Source organism: Neovison vison, chromosome 11 (assembly GCF_020171115.1).
Source record: "Neovison vison isolate M4711 chromosome 11, ASM_NN_V1, whole genome shotgun sequence".
In the NCBI taxonomy this organism is placed as follows: domain Eukaryota; kingdom Metazoa; phylum Chordata; class Mammalia; order Carnivora; family Mustelidae; genus Neogale; species Neogale vison.
This window is the reverse complement of record NC_058101.1, coordinates 138,228,968-138,251,539: the sequence shown is the minus strand read 5'-3', so window position 1 is coordinate 138,251,539 and position 22,572 is coordinate 138,228,968. Positions and strand designations below refer to the sequence as shown.

General features: G+C 35.2%; 1 protein-coding gene across 1 annotated transcript in view; it reads right to left on the bottom strand.

Moving 5' to 3' along the window:
- ANXA10 (annexin A10) overlaps positions 1 to 17,551 on the bottom strand; it is a 78,934-nt gene extending 61,383 nt beyond the window's left edge. Inside the window, exons 1-3 of the mRNA XM_044225970.1 lie at positions 17,531 to 17,551; positions 15,686 to 15,767; positions 7,017 to 7,111 (exon numbers count right to left, since the gene is read on the bottom strand). Of these exons, the coding sequence (XP_044081905.1) occupies positions 7,017 to 7,111; positions 15,686 to 15,767; positions 17,531 to 17,551 (198 nt within the window). The remainder of the gene's footprint in view (positions 1 to 7,016; positions 7,112 to 15,685; positions 15,768 to 17,530) is intronic.
- Between the last annotated feature and the right edge of the window lie 5,021 nt (positions 17,552 to 22,572).

Here is a 22,572-nt window from a genome sequence, read left to right as displayed (position 1 = left end):
GATCTCAGTCTTCTTGAGGGATTGTTGAGGACTGATTTGTGATCCAGTATGTGATATATTCTGGGGAATGTTCCATGTGCACTCAAAAAAAAAAAAGTGTATTCTGTTGCTTTAGGATGAAATGTTCTGAATAGATCTCATATGGTTCAGTGTGTCATCCAAAGCCATATTTCTTTGTTGATTTTCTGCTTAGATGATCCGTCCATTGCGGTAAATGGGGGGTGTTAAAGTATCCTAATATTATCATATTGTTTTTAATGAGCTTCTTTGTTTGTTATTAATTGATTTATATATTTGGGTGCTCCCAAATTAGGGGCATAAGTATTTATAATTGTTAGATCTCCTTGGTAGATAACCCCCCTTAATTATGATACAATGTCTCTTCTAGGCAGCATATAGATGGGTCTTGTTTTTTTTTAATCCATTCTGATCCTCTGTGTCTTTTGATTGGAACATTTAGTCCATTTACATTCAGAGTGATTATTGAAAGATATGAATGTAGTACCATTGTGTTAACTGTAAAGTTGGTGTTTCTGCTGCTGTTCTCTCTTTCTTTGTAGTCTTTGTTGCTTTTGGTCTCTCCCCTGCCCCCACAACTCAAAGAGCCTTCTTTAATATTTCTTGCAGGGCTGGTTTAGTGGTCATGAACTCCTTTAGTTTTTGTTTATGTAGAAAACTCTTTATCTCTCCCTCTATTCTGAACGACAGCTTTGCTGTATAAAGTATTCTTGGCTGCATATTTTTCCCATTCAGCACATTGAATATATCGTCACTCTCTTTTGGCCTGTCAAGTTTCTGTGGACAGATCTACTGCAAACGTAATCTGTCTTCCACTGTAGGTTAAGGGCTTTCCCCCCTTGCTCCTTCCAGGATTCTTTCCTTATCCGTGAATTTTGTGAATTTGATTATAATATGTCTTAATGATGGCTGGCTTTTTTTGAATTTAATGGGAGTTCTCCATGCTGCTTGGATTTCAATGTCTGTTTCCTTCCCAAGATTAGGGACGTTTTCAGATACATGCTGAACTATAAGCTGTATTAGCTATAAGCTAACCTGATGCTCCCTTTTCTTTCTCTTCTTTTTCTGGAACTCCTATGATATGAATGTTATTGTGCTTTAAAGAGTCACTGAGTTCCCTAAGTCTAGATTTGTGATCCAATACCTTCCTTTCCTCTTTTTTTCAGCTTCATTATTTTTCGTATTTTTATAATAACTGATTCATTCCTCTGCTTTATCCGTTCTCATCATTGTATCCATTCAGTTTTGCATCTCAGTTATAACATTTATTTTGGCCTGACTAGTTTTTAATTCTCTTATCTTTTTAATAAGGGATTCTCTAGGGTCTTTTTTGCTTTTTTTCAAGCCCAGCTACTATTCTTATAATTATTGCTTTAAATTCTGGTTCAGACATCTTATTTGTATCTGCATTGGTTAAATCCCTGGCCATGACTTCCTGTTCTTTCTTTTGAGGTGAATTCCTCCATCTAGTCATTTTGTTTGGGTCACTATTTTGTGTGTGTGTGTGTGTGTGTGTGATTATTAGGAAAGTCTGTTTTATACTGGCTCCTATGAGTAATAGCTGTATTAAGAGGTAAAAAGAAAGAAAGAAAAAGAAAATAAAAGCTAGATGTGTTTTGGTCTGCTTGTTAAAAAAACCTAGATCCCATTCCCTCCTGCTCCCCACCAAAAAAAGACAGCTAGATTCTATTTTCCCTACGGTTGAGCCTTTGCAGCTCTCTATGATCAGTAGACTTGGTGTTTGCAAGAAGTTTGTGCTACTCTTCTGGGGGTGGGTCATGTTGTGCTGATTCTCAGGTGGACTTACCCTGTGGAGATACACCTGAAGCACGAAGCACGCAGGGGTGGGGGGTGGGGCTGATGTAAATGACTCCAGCCTCCACTGGGTGGCACTGTTTAGCTCACTGAAGTCAGTCAGTTGGGGGGAACTGTTGGAAATTGATGGTGCCAGTCTCTCGCTCTCTTGTCCACAGAGCAGGGAGTTTGCATCTGCTATTCTTCAGAATGCCCTCACAAAAGATCAAACAAGTACCTCTCTTGTGTCTCTGGCTTCTGTCAGACCTGTGCCTTCACCCTGCCTGCATCGGAGGTGTGTACCTACCTGGCAAGTCGCACAGTACTTCTGTGTTTTATCTCAGGCGACAGCTGAGTTTCACATCTCCAAATTTTAGAGATCTGTGGGGTAGGGACCCATGCTGATCCCCTGGGGGGAAGGTCTTGTTCCACTGTAGCTGGTGCCAGTTTGTCCCAGAACTCAGTTGTGCAACCATGCAACTGTCAAAGTTTGTGTGTGTGTGTGTGTGTTTAAAATATTTTATTCACTTACTTGAGAAAGAGAAAGCATGAGTGCATGAGTTGGGGGGGTGGGCAGAGGGAGAGAGAGAAACAGAATACCCAATAATCAGGGAGCCTGAGGTGGGGCTCAATCCCAAGACCCTGGGATCACGACCTAAGCCAAAGACAGATGCTTAACCAACTGAGCCACCCAGGCAGCCCTCAACCATTCTAAGTTTATGGTAAAGTCTAGCCAAAAAGCTGGCACCAGGGCTTGTTGTCCCAGTTGGTGTTTTTGTTCCTATGCTAGGGAACTGGGCAGCATATTGACACCACCAGTGTTTTTGTCCCTGGAGAGGCTGTGTCACTACTCCCAAATGCACTCCAAGCAGGGAAACTGTTTCTCCCTGTATGACCTAGGGTATCCTTTGACCATGCTGCCCACTCCCAGGTCTCCACATTCCTTTCCCACCAGAGCATAGCCAAGCCCATAGGGCATGACTCTAGAGATGGGGTGGACCACCAAGACTTCAGACTTTGTGTTCCACTGTATATAAAAACTTGTGGTAGTCAGTCTCCTTTTTCCAGTCAATGGTTTCGGGGAAGAATTTTTCTTGTGCAACCCCTGTGTGTGCTCTCTCTCTCTCTCACTTCTCTGTGATCGGGGCTCCCTCCCCTTCACAACACCTATGATTCTCTTCTCCCCCAAATCAACTCTCCTCTGTTCCTGCCTTCCATGATGTGGCTGATTTTCTATCTCTAGTTGTGTAGTTTTGCTCTCTCAGTCCTCAGATCAATTTCTTAGGTATTCAAAATGATTTGATATTTAACTAGTTGCATTTGAGGGATGAGGCAAGCTTAGGGTACCCCTACTCTTCTGCCATCTGAACTTCTCCCCACATCTCTGTATTGAGTATCAGCTGCATTAGTCTGCTCAGATTGCCCTAACAGCTGACCATACTGGGTGGTTTAAACAAAGAAATTTATTTTCTTACAGTCTGAGGTCTGGGAGTCCCAGATCAGGGTACTGGAGAAGCTGGTATCCAGTGAGGCATTTTTTTTGGCTTACAGATGGCTGTCTTCTTGCTGTATGGTCACATGGTCTTTCCTTTGTTCATACACTCTGCTGGTATCTCTTTTCATTTAAGAACACCAGTCCCATAGAATTAGGGCCCCACCTTTATGACCTCATTTAACCTTAATCACTCCTTCAATGCCTTATCTTTAAACACAGTTACTTTGGGAGATTAGGGCTTCAACATTTAAATTTTGAGGGGATATACCAACCATGTGCCTGCCACTGTCATGAGTGCTTTGGGCATGCTAGTGAACAAAACAAAGATTATTCTCCTCGTGGGGCTTATGTTAGGGAGAGGTGGTGAAAAATAAATAATAATTATATATAAATAAATTATGTAGTATGTTAGAAGGCAGTGAGTGTTATAGGAAAAAGTAAAGAACAGGGGGAAGGGATCTGGGGTGCTGGCATAGGCTTTGGGGTAGGTGACAGTTTTAAACAGGGCAATCAGATTAGGTCCTCCTGAGTAGCTGACATTGAGCAAAGCCTTGAAGAATATGAGAGAGTTAACAGTATAGATAGGTATCTGCTTTTGTTATATCTGGTGTTTATTCAGTTAAGATATTGAGAGACTTTGAAATACATAATTTAGAGTCAGATAACCTTGGTTCAAGTTCTAACTTCATGTGACTCAGGGCAACTTAGCTGCTGCACTAAATTATATAACCACCACTACAATTTTAATGAATTCCAGATGCCAGGATATTTCAGAGCTGATTATCCCTGTTTTGGATGAACACTGAGAGAATAAATTACTGCAAGGTTGAATTTGAACCCCATTCAGCAATCATTGACTAATTGCTAAACTTATCAGATATGTAGTTTCCCCGCCTAGCCCCAGAGGTGTTTCATTGCTCCCTTGGTTTCACTGCAAGGCTCCAGTGAAGTACTTTACTTTGGTGAGGAAGATCAGGAATGACCTCGTTAATTATGTTGATAAATATGTCAGTCAGAGGCATTCCAAAAGGTTTTTCATTTGAGTGTAGGATTAGTGTACTTCGGGTGAGGAAAAGTTGATGAAATTTAGCAGCTTTCCATTAATGTAAAATACCGAGAAATAAGTATTTAAGAAGCATGCCTAGACTTCCACTTTGCTCAGCAACCAAAAAAATAAACACATAAATAAATTCTGTCAAATCTTAATTATCCATATTAATAAAAAATAAAAAATATCAAAGACTAACTTATAGGAAATCTATAAACTCTCACCACAGAAAGGGAAAGATAGCAGAAGATAACAGAAATATAAAGTATATAATACTTTAGTATATATAAGTGGATGTCCCCTCCACTTTTTAAAACAAAAATGTAAATAGACAAGATATAATTTCTTAGATTCCCTTATTCTGTAATGAAATTCATCTTCTATGTTAGACCCTGGACTGAGCTCTGCAGGGATAGTAGCAGTTTTCTAGGGGATTACAGTCTAGTCATCAAGAGAAAAAAATAAACCAATACAACCTAGTGTGTCAAGGCCATGGTAGCAGTATGCACAGGGGATTCTGGGACCCCAGCAAAAAGTACCTAGCCCAGGGCAGAAGGTGAGTGTGACAGCAGAAAAAGTTTATAAGAGCAGCCAAAACTATACCTTCACAGTGTCATTCAACAAACATAATTAAACAATCTTAGCATGTTAGATAGATACTTGTGCTAAACTTTCTGGATGAAATGCAGTCCACCTTTTGAGGATTTAAATTCTGGTAAGGGAAGCACATATAAGCAAGCTCACTAATGTGTCATTAGGTATTGAGGGGGAAGTAATTGCTAAAGAATGCGGTAGCAGCCCGAGTTCATTCCATTCTGTTTAGGGTTAGTGGTGTGAGGTAGTGTACAGTGTCTGGGAAGATGAGCAGGTATGCAGCTTGCAGAGGGGAGAGTCAGGACATGGTAGTAGATGGAACATCCTGATTAAAGGTATGGGAGCAGGTACAATTAATTTGTAGAAGTACAGGTAGTTCAGAACTGTGTGAGGAAGGGGGAAAGGGAATAAAATGGAAAACAGAAACAAGGTAAGCTTTGTATGCACTGGGAAGGTATTGGTTTATTCCATGGACTTATGGATATTTGTGAGGCAAAAATATGATAAATATTCAGGGACCGAATGAGGAAAGCAGAACTCTAGATTTGAGGTCATTCTGGCTTCAGCGTGGGGATAGATGAGAACGGGAAAGCACGAGGGTAGGAGGTACCAGTTACAAGTTTCACGTTAGTCTGGGTACCAAATGAATCAAGATGGTATAAGTGAGGGAAAAAAAGAGAAATGTGAGAGGAGAGATAACTTTCAAGCCTTGAAGACTGTATGACAAAGGTATTTTAGAGGAAAGGGGCCAGCATGACTCACTTTCTTCCATTGGTGTGATTGTGTTATTAGTCAAACTTTTCCACACAATATGGATTATTCAGCAGAGGTAGAGTTTAACAAACTTTGAGACCTTTGAGGGTATAAATTGTTCAATGGATTTTTTATTCCTTGAGTTTAAGTACTTCATTTCTTAATGCTTTAATCTGCTTTAGTGTAATTTTCTAGACTAAAATAAAGTAATGCCTTCAACCTAAATTAACCTGATGTATAAAATGCAAAGATGTATGCAAACCTTTGAGTTAAAAAATACTGAAAAATGACCACTCTTGTAACAATATGCATATTAAACAATATTAGATTACTGATGCTAGAACTTTTATAGTTTTTATGTTCTCTTTCGAAAGAAAACTAGCACTGTTATCATGGGAACATAAGCTACGGTAGCAGTTTACCTGAAAAAAAAAAAAAAAAGAGAAACTGGTTTCCTTCTATGACTAAATTCAACTAATATAACTAGTAGTAGTATCTTCAATTATTAATTTATTCTACAACAGAGGACTACCCTTTATTTCATGTATTATAGCTGTTCAAAGACTGAGGTTTAGAGATGGAGTGAATTTATAAGAGCTAACTCTACAGAGAAAGTTTTATGATAGTGTTTCATCAATAATGCTCAGTTGACAAAGTAATTGCTATTTCAGGCCCTTTTGGCCTGAAGAGTTTTTGTTCTGAATCTGTGGTTTAAATGCATAACAAAAGAAAGGAATCTTTAATGGTACTTGCTTTGAAATTAGAATGTGATTACTTTAAAGCACTATGGATAGTTTTATTGCCTTAAACTATTTTTAACTGCCATTCTTTTTTAATGGTCTCTATAACAGCATGCTGTGAGAAGAAAAGCTAGTACAGAATTCACTTTGGTTGAGAGTTAGGTGAAGACCTGTGGAGAATTGCAGGAAAGATCTTATTTTTTTGACCTAGTGATCATTAGCCCTTTCTGCCTTCCCTAAAGCTTGACACAGGGGTGTTTCCAGTACAACATTTTTAGCCTAATTGGACCAACTAGCAGTGTAAGACTATCAGAACTTCCATTTTATGAAGCTGAATGATTTTTGAGAAAGGACTGATGGAGTAACTGTAAGTGTGAACATGCCTCACACATAGATACGTCTTTCTTATATTCCTTGGAACATGTCAGAGGCATAGGAACTGTTTCTGACATACATTAGAGTCTGAGATCTTTGGAATCTATGAGACTGAAAAGAATAACAGTATCTGTTTTCTGAAAGGGTTGTGATTTCCCAGGAGTTTGCCCTAGAACAGGTCACGATGAAGAGACCCTACCCGGCCATACATGCTCTGGTATGCGTCCGCAATCATCAGCCTTTGTGCATTACAGCGTTGAGTTAGAATGTCGATCAGCATGTCTTTGTCACAGCCTGGAAAAGAATAATATTTGAAGATTAGTAAAGTTGCTACTCTGTAGTTTGGAAGAAGCCATTATCTAAGGATCAAAAACTATATTGCAAGCATTATCCCTGATGGTACTTTAAAGCAGTGAGCAATTTTAACTAAAATTGGAAATCACAGAGCAACACTTGATGAAGGCTAGTTTCCTCCTATCTCTCATTTTGGTGCTATGCCTACAGATTTTCCTTTAAAAAGATCCAACTAAAAAATGCAGAAGAACAAAAAATATGGTCTTTCTTCAACCACCTCTCCAACCCACCAAAAAAGGCTTCCTTGACCTTTAAGCTAATTAGTATTTAAATGGGTACAACATCTTTCTTATTTTACAGTTAAGGAGATGTAAATTATAATGAACATACATTAAGACAAAAACAACAGGTACAGTTCAAAACCTCCAGAAGAAGGAAGAGTCATGGAGAATGAAAGTATAAAAGTACAAGGGCTGTGTAACCTTCTGAGGGACTGTGTGAACCTCTTATTGTTGGCATGGAATGTGGACTCTTTTTCCTATAACCAGGGCTGATTCTGGGAAGTATGAGGCCTTTATTTCCTTATATGCCAACACACTGTACTGGTAGAACACTGAAATATGCAACAAGTTTAAACAAATTTAGCTCTAATTATAGTCATAGTAGAGTGACTAAGAAGGCCTTAACATTTCCCTCAACTTGACTAAAATTTAGACAGGTTTCTTTCGGATTGAATGCCTCTGATCCCCCTTTTCTGAGAGCATTTACTTTGGAAAACTTGCAATTGTAAATTTTTCTTTACTCTTTTAAGATATAAATCTGCCAATCACTTGCCAGTTTTACAATCCAGAAATGTCTTTCCCCAAAGATTGTTGAGTCATCTCTTTGAAATATAATCATCAGGAAAGATAGAATCCCTACATTCTAGTCTCTGTGGGAGGATAGGAACCCAACTTTCTTAAGAACTAATTAGCAAACACAGATGTCCTAATCGCATTGACAAACACCCTCAATTCTCAGTATTCTCCAGTACTTTTCAACTAACCCCCACCTCCTTCTGTCCTTAAATACTCTCTTTCCATTTGTTTCAGAGGAACTGAATTCTTTCCTCTATTGTAAAGTCTTGATTTCTATTGCAATTGTCTTGAATAAAGTCTTCCTTGTCTATCTAATTCTGTATAGTACAATTTTTCTTAGACAAAAGTAGATATTTAATGAAGAGGAGAAAAAGGAATTGAATATTCCTAGGATATTCAAAGGAATTGAATATTGCTAGGATATTAAGCAGCTCATCTTTTTGGAAATTAAAGCTATCCTGGATGCCCTTAGTTTCTTAGGAAAGCTGAGTCAGGTACTGAAATATCCAGTGAACAAAGGCTAGTCACCAGGATTTACATACATAACTATGCCCTGTGAAACAAAAGGGAGAGCAGGATGTTTTACATAGGTGAGAGGAATGATCTGAAGGTATAAAATGGAAGGAAGGAGGCATAGAGTTGGCTCCAAACACTGAGATTCATGGTTTGTGAGAGGCATAGAGCAACGTATGGCCCTGGAGCTAGCTGGTTAATGGCCTGGACACAAAGGACACTAAATAGTTCTATGGAGTCTGTTAACTGCATGATGGGAATTCCAAAGGGAAGACATTTTTAATAATAAACAGAAGATCTTTCAGTTATATCCATTGTCAGTTTTAGGAATCAATTTTAAAAAGTTGTCTTTTTGTCATTATCTTTGCTAAGAATTTTTAATTAAAGTAACTAAATTTAGGAATCAATTTTAAAAAGTTGTCTTTTTGTCACTATCTGCTAAATTATTTCAGTGTTTTCCTTTTCTGAAAGAGTTAGTGAAGGTTTGTGGAGTTTTTGTAAATGGCAAGAGACTTAATTTTGTTAAAAATACTCATATTTTCATTTATGTTGACATTTACTTTGTTTTTATTTTGTTTTTTAACACATAATTGCTAAATTAAATAAATGATATTGAATTTGTAAAAAAAATTATAAACATAAAATTACCTTGTATTCAGAAAAATTATTGTACTCACAATTTTTAATAACATTTTATTTGATTAGCTTAGATTTCTAGATATAAATGATATACTCTGCACATAATAGGAATTTTGATTTCTTCTTTACAATCGTTTTAAATTTTTCTTTCCTATCCTGTTGTATTCTGACAAGAATTTCTAGATAATTTTTATTACCTGGTTTAACAGAAAAGCCTGGTATAACAAACCATAGCAATTTTATAGGTTTCTATGATACACAGTTGATTCTTGTTATTTGTGGTAGTTTTCTACAAAGTTGTTATGAACGTTGAATTAATAGAGATTGAACTATTGCTCTGCGGGGGAATATACAGTTAGATTTCTGTAACCTCTGGTCACAATATTTTTGTCAATAGAAATGCCATTTACAACATGTATGTTTGTTTGTCAATGTCCTTATAAAAAGAAGCCTGTTTCCTCAGCATTGAATTCTGTCTTTTTCTCACATGCTTTTTTCCTGTATAAAATTTAGGAGATGTTTTTAAAGAATAATCTTAAGGAGATATTCTATATCTTACTGATCTACAGAACTCGTTAAGCTAAAAGTGTAACAGTTTTTATGCTGTATTACCTTTTGAAACATGCAAGCCATCTATCACTACTTTCAAAAGAGAGCTGATCACTACTTTTTATATTATCAATTATTATCTCATGAACTCACAAATTTAGCTGCTTTTCCATAGCTTTATAACATAGAACAGATGTTACTTTAGCCTTTTTCTGGATAGCTTCATCCATAGATCAGTGAATTTTATCTTTTTTTTCTGGATGTACTATGTACTATATTAACATAGCCAATAGCACTAGAACTTATTTCTGAATGAAGCTTAGCTGATGTACATATCTTCTCAATAATATTTCTTCTTGTGCTTGGGAACTCTTGACAGTACTTCAGCACAACATTTGGGAGGCATTTTAAAGAACATAATCATCAACAAAAAATATAGACCTACAAAAAAATATGTAGCATTAAATTGATCACAAAAAGGACACATTTATAGTATGAGAACTGAAACAAGAAGACAGAATATCATCTTGTCTAATCTCAGCTGGAATATGCACTCTGGTAACTCAAAGTCTACACATCTCTCCAAACATCTGTTAATGACCATGAAAGCAAGGCAAATGTTGATTTTGGTGTTACGAATGAATTTTAACAAGTAGACAAATTGGCAAGTGTGGAATCTGTGAATAATAAACATTGACTATATGGTCAAATAGGTAAAAGGGGTTTACTAAACAAGAAAATAATTATTTGTAAAATTTCAAATTATATCTGAATAGCACTGAGATAGATGATAATGGGATAGAGGAAGATATACTATGCTAACATATTGGGAAAAAAAACAGAGCTGCTTTATTAATTTTAACACAAAAGACTTTAGAAGGAAAATTATCAGGGATAAAAAGAAACATCACATAATGGTAAACGGTTCAGTTCTCCAGGATGATATTATAAATTTTCATATGTGTGAGCCCAATAAAAAAGCATCAAAATACATGAGGCAAAAACTGATAGAACTGCTAGGAGAAATGGATGAATTCAATATTTTATCTGGAGTTTAGTACCTCTTTATCATAAATGGACAGATCCAGCAGGCAGAAAACTTATAAGAATATGGTTGATCAACAACATCATCCATCATCAGTCAACTTTGTATCATTGATATCAATAGAATATTTCATCCAAAACCAACAGATTATCTATTGTTCTCAAGCTTACATGTAATGCTAAGATAGACTTCTTATAAAATACACTTCAACTTCCGCCTCCTGATGGCACATGGGAGAAGAATGTGGCACAAACAAATCAGCTGCAAGAGAATGCGAGTAGAAAAGATAGTCATCCCCAGCTCCCATTCTCTTTCAGCTGACTTGTTTGTGCCTCATTTTTCTCCCATGCACCGTCAGGAGGCAGCACTTAACCAGTTTAAAATAATAGAAGCCATGCAAATTATGTTCTTAGACCAGAGTGTCATTAAACCAGAAATCAATAACAAAAAGATAGCTGGAAAACCCTAAAATTCTTGGGGATTGAAAAACACACTTGTAAATAATACATGGGTCAAAGAAGGCTCAAGAGAATTAAAAAAAAATTAAGTGAAAATGAAAATATAAGCTATTAAAATTTATGAAATGAGGCAATGGAATACTTTTTTTTTTTTTTTTTTTTTTTTTTTAGTATATGTGCTGCTGAAGCGAGCACGAGGCAATGGAATACTTAGAGGAAAATTTATGGCCCTGAATAAATATGTGGGAAATAAAGACCTAAATTAACTAATATAAACTTCCACCTTAGGAAATTAGAATAAAAGAACAAAGTAAGTCTGAAGTAAGCAGAAGGAAGGAAACAATGAAAATTAGAGGAGAAATTAATTCAACTGAAAGCAATAAATTAAAAGAGAAAAATCAATTTACCTGAAAACTTAATTCTTTGAAAAAATCAATAAAATTGATAAGTCCTTAGCCCAGTTAACTCAAAGAGAGAGAGAGAGAAGATACAATTACTAATATCAGAAATGAAAGAGGGTATGTTACTGCAGATACTATGGATATGAAAGGATAAGAAAGGAATACTAAGAACAACTCTGTACTCATAAATTTGATACTATAGATGAAATGGATTAATTTCTTCAAAAACACAATCTACCCAAACTTACACAAAGAGAAATAAACATATGAATAGACTTATATCTATTAAAGAAGTTAAACACAAGTTAAACTTGTTAAAACTTGTCAAAACAGAAAACACCTGGCCCTGTCGGGTTCACTGGTGAACTCTACCAAACTCTTAAAGAATAAAATTATGTGATTCTTTTGTTTGTTTCTTTATGGTCTCTTCCAAAAGATAGAAGCAGAGGGAATACTTCCTAAGTCATTCTATGAAGTTATTATCATTCTAATACCAAAATCAGAGAAAGCATTACAAGAAAGGAAAACTATAGACCAATATCTGTCATGAACACAGATATAAAAATTCTTCAAAAATATTGCAAATTGAATTCAACACTGTATAGAAAGAATCGTGCATTATGACCAAGTGGTGTTTATTTCAGGTGTGCAAGTCTTATCTCAACATTTGAAAAATCAGTTAACATAATTCATCACATCAATGGAATAAAAAAGAGAAACTGTTGAGTGTATCAACAGATGGAGAAAAAGCGTTTTACAAAATCTAACACCTGTTCAAAATGAAGACTCTCAGCAAAACCTATAGGGAACTTAAAGGGGACAAAGATCAGGAACAAAGCAAAAATGTCCATTCTAAATAGCACTGAATGTTCCAAAAAATATTAATTTTGACTTGTATGTAGCTTTGTCAAGAATTAAGAATGTAGGTTAAAAATAGTTCCAGTTGTCCAGCATCTCACATGGATGACTTGGAAATTACATATGTAAATTGAGACAAAATAAACACAGTTATTCTAAGGCTGCACAGATTGAGAAAGTAGTTTTTAATGGGAAGGAATTAGATATTGGACTGAACTATTAAGGACTATAACTGAAGGTTATTCCCTTTTAGAGTGACTGGTGAATTTTTACACAACTTAAGGCAACTATTATTAAAACTACTCATTTTCATTTGCTTTAGAGTACTTTTTGCTTTCTGATTTTTGTAAGAAAAATACAGCAGCTAAATCAAAAAAATCACCAAGTGGAACTACAGCATCAAACTAGAAAGCTTCTGAAGAGCAAAAGAAACAACAGAAAGAGGGGCGCATGGGTGGCTCAGCCGGTTAAGCCTCTGCCTTCAGCTCAGGTCGCGATTTCAGGGTCCTGGGATTGAGCCCCACATCAGGCTCTCTGCTCAACAGGGAGCCTGCTTCCTCCTCTCTCTGCCTGTCTCTCTGCCTACTTGTGATCTGTCTGTTAAATAAATAAAATCTTAAAAAAAAAAAAACAACAGAAAGAAAAAGCAAGCTACAGAGAGGGAGAAAATACTTGCAAATCATATACTTGATAAGGGATTAATATCTAAAATACATAAGAATCTCATAAAACTCAATAGCAGAATAATCTAATTAAATATCTAAACAAATAATCTAATTAAAAATGGGTGAAGAACCTGAATCGACATTTTTCTAAAGAAGACATACAAATGGTCCATAAGTACATGAGAATATGCTCAACATCACTAATTGTCAGGGGAAAGCAAATCAAAACTATAATGAAATATCACTTTATACCTGTTAGAATGACTATTATAAAAAAAAAAGAAGAAATATGAAGAAAGGGGAATTCCCATTGGTAGGAATGTAATTTGGTATAGCCACAATGGGAAACAGTTTGGAAGTGTTTCAAAAAATTAAAAACAGAATGATATAGCAATTCTACTTCTGGGCGTTTATCTAAAATAAATGAATTAATTATCTCATAAAGATATCTGTACCTCCATATTCACTGTAGTGAAAACCACTGAAGTTCCATCAACAGATGAATGGACAAAGAAAATGTGACTCTCTCTCTCTCACACACATATACATATGTGTGGAATATTATTCAGTCATATAAAAGAAGAAAACCCTGCTATTTGAGAAAACATGGATAAATCCCAAGGGTATTATGTTAAGTGAAATGAGTCAGAGAAAGGCAAATATCGTATGATATTACTTATATGTAGAATTTAAAAGAGCTGAACTCATAGAAACAACCAGGGGCTGAGGGGTCAGGAAATGGGGACACGCTGGTCAAAGGGTACAAGCTTTCAATTGTAAGAGGAATAAGTTCTGGGGATCTAATAATACACAGCAGGGTGACTATAGTTAACAATACTGTGTTGTATTCTTGAAAGTTGCTGAGAGTAAATCTTAAATATTCTTACCATAATAACAACAACAATTATCATTTTGTCAGGTAAAGAGATGTTACTAGCTTTATTGTGTTAATAACTTCACTGTATACACACACACACACACAAACACACACACCCCTGTCCTATTATCGCATTGTACATTTTAAACTTATACAATGTTAGATATCCATTATATCTCACTAAAACTATAAAAAAAACCCTCATAGTAGCCAAGGAAAACATTAACAATTATTTTTTTAAGTTACACTTTGCCAGGGGCATCAGGATGGATAGACTTCACAGCATTTTGAGATGTGTTCTGGCTCTGCAATGCTGGAGTGGACAGTATGCAATCAAGCCCTAAACCCCTTGAAATTCTTCAGTCTAAAACACTGACAAGCAAAAACTTACAACGGTCAGAATGAATCCGCATTCGGACCCTAACGTTGCTATGACGGGAGAATTGAAACTGGAGCATAGAAATTTTTTTCAGTGAATAGATTGATGTATAGTTTTAAAGCAAAAATTACTCTCCTGAAGACAAAGTTAATCCATAACTTTTTGTTAACTTGCCTCTATTTTTCTAATGGTGACTAGATTTTAAAAGGCATAAAAGCATCACAAAGTCCTAAAGTCAGCTTTATAGAGCATGTTTAAAGTCCTTTACTGTTTTCTTGTGAGATTCTGTTAGTGAATAAAACATGAAAATGAGCGTGCATACATGTGTTCGTGCTCACATACACACATACACAGGCAGTACAGCTCTCATAAAGGCGATCTTGTCTTCAAAGAGCTTGCTTTCTTATAAAAGGGTTTGTATGTTTTATGCAAAATTTCAGTGTTTATCTTCATGCTCACCAGAAGTCTTCAAACAAGTTTTAGTTAAGGAAAATATATGGATGCTTACCAGCTCCATTTCATTTCTTAAAGATTAATTTTTTTTTAAGAACTCAACAGTTTTCCTCCCTTATCTCTACATTCCTTTTCTGAACTCTAGTTTTATTCATTGAACATCCATTTATTAAGCACCTGCATGCCAGACTCCATGCTTTGGGAGTACTCTGAAGTCTGCGGTGACACAAAAGGACAAGCACAATGAAAATGAGATCAGTGACACAAGAGTGTAGGGGAGGGTGCCTTGGGCGTTGGCATGGCTGGTTGAGTTTGGAGTGCCCAAAGTACAGTTCAAAAAGGAAGAATAATTTGAACGGAATCTTGAAAATAATTTGGAAGCAAAGTACAGGAGAAGAAAATGGCATCCCAGGCTGGGGATTATTGGAATAGTTTTATAGAGACGAGGAAACACAGATCCAGTTTGGGGAAGAGCAGAAAGTTTGTTTTGGCTGGAAATGGAAGTACCCCCTCCAAATAAATAAATAAATAAACGAACAAATAAGTAAATAAATGGCTAGTAAACAAGGGCAAAGAAAGATGTTTTTTCCTAGGATGATTTTTGGTTTGGGATTTCATTTAATGTAGTTAATGATGAGACATTTAAGGATTTAAGGCAAAAACATGTCAAGATCATACTTGCAATTGAGAGAGCAAATAGGTCACCATGATTGTCCTTTTCTATTATTTTTCTTCTTATTTTAGTTCTTTGCCCAGCTTTTTGTTTTAATCTGCTTTTGCCTTCTGTTACACATCAACTTTTTACACCCGTATTACAATCTTAAAACAAGGTAGAGTGAAAAAAATTACAATAAAAGATGATGGAAATGATCAGGCTTACCAAATCCTTGGAGTGCTCCCCCTAGCATTTGGGCATCCATTATGGGATTGAAATTTGGAGCTGGGAAGATGGTTCCTTGAACCTAATGGGAAGAGTCAATGAGAAAGAGATAACAGTATTTTATAAGAAATATTTGAACATTTTTTTTTGCAGATAAATGAAAACAAAAACAATCTATATGTTTAAATTACTCTAAAACACACATACAAGCCTATCAAACAAATGTGTTAATTGTATGTTAATAATATGGAGCAAATTGATAGAATTTTTAAAAATCCAATGACCTCTATTATATTGGCTCTATTCCATCTAGAAATTTGAAATACTAGAGCCATCTAGAAAATGTGAGAATCAAATAAATATAAATCTTTGTAATAAGCAGTGAACATTTTCTTAGGAATTGGGGACTAGTTAACAAAACTGAATGGGAGAGCTCTATTGGGGGAATTCATGACATTTTTATGGATCAGAAGTAGCACTTGCCACCACAGCTTTTTTCCACATCAGGGGCCCTAAAATCGTACTAGAGAAAATTGAAATGTTTGAATTTGGTTTATGAGATTCATGAAAATATGGGTGATATAGATAGGGCAGAGATTTTTTTAGTTGGAATTTACAGCTGTAAAGAAAAACATAAAAACCTGACAGACATTTCATTTAAATTTTCTTTATTGCTAATAATAAAAATGGCAGCACATTTATGTTAGGCTTTGAATCCATATGGTCTATTATTTCAGACAGAGCCAGTCAGGACTAGGCACAATAACATCACACTCAGCACAGGAGAACCATCAGTCAAAGTTTATTAAGAATGGGGCCTCTCCCTGTTTGTTGTCAGTGTGTCTAGGAACATTGGGAAAAAATGCCTTCCCATAGCAAATGGGGTCTACTAGCCCTCGAGAAATCTGGCATTAATGAAGCTCTTCTATAAGAATGGTATCTTAACAGAAGGTAAAGTTTTCTAGTGCCCATTTTCTAACAGTAGAGAATTAAGATTGCACCATAATATCTAGCCCAAGAAATATACATATACTTATACCAAAATACTTATGAAAAGATTTTGAGTGACTAAGAATATTGTTCACTTGAGTTAAAACTAAAAAAAAATTCAGTTTGGATTTCATTTGATTACTATTAATGATGATGAAGTTGTTTATTTGAAGTAGACTGGAAACTACATAATAATTGTGATATGGCTATATTTTCTTTTTTATTAACATATAATGTATTACTTGCCCCAGGGATACAGGTCTGGGAATTACACTCTTACACAATTCACTGCACTCACCATAACACATAATATCCCCAATGTCCATAACCCAACTACCTATCCCTAAACCCGTCAACCCCCAACAACTCTCAGTTTGTTTTGTGAGATTAAGAGTCTCTTATGGTTTGTCTCCCTCTCTGGTTTCATCTTGGTTAATTTTTCCCTCCCCTGCCACAAACCTCTACCCTGCCTCTCAAATTCCTCATATCAAAGAGATCATATGATAATTGTCTTTCTTTGATTGACTTATTTCACTCAGCATATTATTCTCTAGTTCCATCCATGTTGTTGCAAATGGCAAGATTTCCTTTGTTTTGATGGCTGCATAGTATTCCATTGTACATATATAATGTATCTTCTTTATCCATTCATCTGTTGATGGACATCTAGGTTCTTTCATTGGTTTGGCTTTTGTGGACATTGTTGCTATAAACATTGGGGTGCACATGCCCCTTCAGATCACTGCATTTGTATCTTTAGTGTAAATACCTAGTAGTGCTATTACTGTGTCATAGGGTAGTTCTATTTTCAACTTTTTGAGGAACCTCCATACTGTCTTCCCAGAGTGGCCACACCTCCTCGCCAACACCTGTCATTGCCTGACTGGTTAATTTTAACTATTCTGACTGGTGTGAGGTGGTATCTATTCTTAAGTACAACCATATAATACACTAAAGATGTTTCAGAAAAAAAATTAAGACAAGTAAAGAAAATTATAAATGCTTAGTAATTCACAAAACATAGTTTTTCTAGGAAGCATTTGTCATTTATGCCCATTTATATTGCAAACTATTATATTTGTTTTTAATATAATAATAACCCATTTGAATGTATTTACTATTTAAATAGAGTAGTAAACCATTATATTTATTTTTATGCCAATTATTATGTTTCATTTAAGCTCAGGTGAGCAACACTATTCTATATATGGTTCATATTAATGTTCTTTTTTACTTATTTTGTCATTGGAATATTGATTTTGTCTATTGATGATAATATTTTTCCAGATTTATTAAGAGGTCATTGATATATAACATTGTATAAGTTTAAGTTGTATAACATGATATAATATATGGATATATTATGAAATGATTACTACAGTAAGGTTGATTAACACATCTACCACCTCACAGTTGCCTTTTTTTTCCCTTATGAAAACATTTAAGAGCTACTCTTAGAAACTTTCAAGTATATAATAGAGTATTGTTAACTATAATCACCATGCTATACATTAGATCCCCAAACTTATTTTCCTTATAACTAGAAGTTTGTACTCTGTTACCAACATTTCCTAATCCCACTGCACCCACCAATCACATACACTCCTCCAAAGCCCTGGCAATCACCATTCTTTTAATGATCATTTTGACTAAACTGACCAGTTAAATTTATTGAAATGGTTAATTATTAGTTTTTAGTGTTGTCTCCTGAATTAAAGTTATTTGAAAAAAAATTGATTAATTATTTTGGGCCATAAAACTTTTTCTAATAACTATGATATACCTATAGGTATATATTCATCTATTTTTAAGGTAATTTGATATTTCCTTTGGATAGTTTTCTCAAAATTTGTGCTCAACCATAGTCTATGCATTCCTTAATATCCAACACCAGTCTCTCTGATGAAATGAATCTATTCTGACCTCTTCTTTTACTAACCCCTTAGAACTTACTGCATTTTTATTTAAAATCAGTACCTTATATTTTCCCATTTGCTATCTATTCTTAAATCTGATAATTTCGGGGCGCCTGGGTGGCTCGGTGGGTTAAGCCACTGCCTTCGGCTCAGGTCATGATCTCAGGGTCCTGGGTTCGAGTCCTGCATCGGGGGTCTCTGCTCAGCAGGGAGCCTGCTTCCCTCTCTCTCTCTGCCTGCCTCTCTGTCTACTTGTGATTTCTCTCTGTCAAATAAATAAATAAAATCTTAAAAAAAAAACCAAAAAACTGATAATTTCACTATGTAATACATGGTACATGTTTTATAACATAGTGTCCCTCTAATTTGATTTTATGTCCCTTGACTATGGTATATCAAATCTATACTGTGATTTTCAATGTGAAACTTCTTTTCAAAATGTTTACATCTACTGGTGATGTCACTTAAGTTAAATGATTTCTTTAAAAAATGAGATTTTTGGCTGAATGACCTGGTTTTATACACAATAAACATGATAAAACTTGTTTTGTACAACTACATTACATACATGAATTAAGCAGATTTTTAAAAATTTGTTATACTTATCATATTTGTTGCTTTATGTTAGGAAAATTGAACAGAGACAAATAAATGAAATAGACAAACAAAAATTAAGCTGGAGAAGAGGATGCAGGGGAGGGAGGTGTTCCTAGTTTGATAGGGCAAAATTTTTTCCCAGCCTTACATATGAGCAAGTAAGTGATCTGGAAGATGGGAGCACAGTGTCTCAAGACTCTCTTGCGAGAGTAAACTAATCTGATTTGAGTTCTAGTAGTAATATCCTAAAGCAGCATAAAGGATGAAATAAAAAGAAATAATATGGGTGGCATAGGTAGCTAATTTAGAAACCCATTTGAAATTCAGTGCATCCCTGAACTGAGACAAATAGCATGTTCTTAATAAATATAGATTGCTTAGTTAACTGAATGTAATTTAACTTACTAATTTTTAAGATTTATTTTAACTTAACACAGTAACAGCAGTTAAATTTTTTGAAAGAGGCATAGACTTTAGTTTCAGGTGTTTTTGAGCATATAAACCTTTTAAAGCAGTGCTACTTTTTATATATGTGTTCTTAATTTTTCACATTTTAAAGCAAATTGGAAATTTTGAAAAATTTGACACTTTCTAGTGTGACATGAAAAATAATGTGCATATGGTAAAATTATTTTCTTTTTCTTGCTCTGAAAATTGACAGATTTAGAAATAGTATCACTTGTCTAAGGCAAAATAAATTCTAATGTATGTCATTTCAATTTAAATTCTTACCACAAGGCAATCAAAATATAATCTTTGCTTCTAGTCATTTGTGAATTTAGGTTTTGACAGAGGAATACAAAATACTCCCTTTTTAAAAGACAGAATAAACTGCCTCATAAAGTCACTAAGCAGAAGAGCATGAGTAATTTATAGATTTAAAGTTGGTTCTAGAATCTACCCTGAATAAATGATGAATAGATTTCTTTAACTGACAGAAAAAATTTTAAATTATTATCTGAAACAGAATACAAACTGACAAAAAACTCACATATATTTTTCTCATGAAATTGAAAAAATTATTTGCATCATCTCATATCAATAGGTATATCAATAAGTACCTCATATTTCATTTATTCACAACTAATCCAGGGGCTAGGATCCATAAAACCATATCCCTCCAAAGTCAACACTGATAAGCTACCCAATGTCATTGAAAAGAAGGGCCATATGTACCCCAATGTTTATAGCAGCAATGGCCATGGTTACCAAACTGTGGAAAGAACCAAGATTCCCTTCAATGGACGAATGGATAAGGAAGATGTGGTCCATATACACTATGGAGTATTATACCTCCATCAGAAAGGATGAATACCCAACTTTTGTAGCAATACAGACAGGACTGGAAGAGATTATGCTGAGTGAAATAAGTCAAGCAGAGAGAGTCAATTATCATATGGTTTCACTTATTTGTGGAGCATAACAAGTAGCATGGAGGACAAGGGGAGATGGAGAGGAGAAGAGAGTTGAAGGAAATTGGAAGGGGAGGTGGACCATGAGAGACTATGGACTCTGAAAAACAATCTGAGGGTTTTGAAGGGGCAGGGGGTGGGAGGTTGGGGGAACCAGGTGGTGGGTATTAGAGAGGGCACGGATTGCATAGAGCACTGGGTGTGGTGAAAAAATAATGAATACTGTTTTTCTGAAAATAAATAAATTGGAAAAAAAATACTGGCAGAATACAATAACGTAGCTAATCAGATTCTTTTCAGAAAAAAAAAAAATCAAAAAACCCCCAAAACCAAAAAAACATACTGTTCTTCTCTCTTACCTTTCCACAACTAATCTGCCCTTCAATCCAGTTCCATCAGTCCTTTCCTCACAATAGCTTTCACGTGTTTCACCTTTATAAAACTTCTGTTACTACTACCTTAGCTTTTTACCACTTTTCTTTTAAACTTATTTCAATATGCTGCTATGTAGGTCCAATTTTCCTTCACTACAATGATCCTTCTAAAAGATCAAACACATCATTTGTCTTTCCATGCCCAAAATTCTTGATATACAAAATATTACTTCTCAATATTTGTTTTTTACTGTGGTACACAGAATGGATGATTTTCACATGAAAGAAACATCCCTGGGAACATCTGGGTTATGAACACATACCAGTATGCTAGCCTTAATGACATTTTATTTTTGTCTACTCAACAGAAAGTATACTGTAATGCTGAATGAGACTCTCAAAACATGAATTGTAAAGAATAGAAAAATACACTCATACTTTAGCTTATTAGTATTAATGGCAATATTTATTTTCAGTGCTTACTGCAACTCATTCCTATGTCTGAACATAGATGACTTGTGGGATTTGATTCAAATATTTTAATACAATAAACAAGGTTCTTTATGTCCTGGTCCTTCACTGTCTGTATGGGTTTATGTTTTATTTTCTTTCTCCTGAACCTCTCAACTCCTATACCATACACACACAGCTGCACACTGCAGCTAAAAGGGACATCTATATCATTATTCTGTTCGGTGTTTGTGGAATAGTCCCCCTTCATCCCACAACACATACACTCATCTCTTGATTCCATCTTATGATGCTGGTAAACATCTATTTCAAGACTTAACTTTCAAGCTTTAGTTCCAGTGTCATCTTTCATAGGGAGCCCTTCCTAATGTTTCTAGTAGAATTGTCTACTCCTACCCTGGCGCCTACAATTGATCCTGTGCCAGAGCAGTAGTATATCCCGTTAGAGCATCAGTAGTATATCGGCAGAAAATGCTCATTTCTATTTTTACCAGGTTTCTAAGAATAATGAGTTGAATTAATTCGGCTTTCTTTGTTTTGTTGAGAATGAACCTTAATGTGAGTGGTTGCGCAAATTTGGAGATTGAGCTGTTCTTATGAATAAAGGAAGAATATTTGGATTTCTAGGAAACAATTTGGGAAGAGATGTGATAAGCAGCAAGCATGGGTAGTGAGGAAGAATTACTTTCTGTGATTTCTCCCTGATATTCACAATTTTTCATTAATAGTTGTTAAAAGGTATTGTATATGGATTTTTTCTTTTTAGACTAGGAAAAAGGATGAGGCTTTGGGTTCAGTCTGGGTGAAAAAAAATAATATGTTGCTGTACAGGTTCATATCTTGACAATATAGGATGCTAAGAATTTGAAGCCTTAGGAAGGCTTTAGAATTTACCTCACATAATCAGGGTATTTAAGGAAGTATCATGTGTACACCCTCCACACAGATGCTGGCTTATGTTGTCTCTCTGCTCCTTTAAGACTTTTAAGTCCCCCAAAACATAGATTGTATGGTGTATTTTATTAGAGATGCTATATATGATTTGACATCATTGCTGATGTTAGCTTCTTCTAAGTTTTCAATAGACTGTAAGAATTTTGATATCACCAAATTGAGTTAAAATTTGG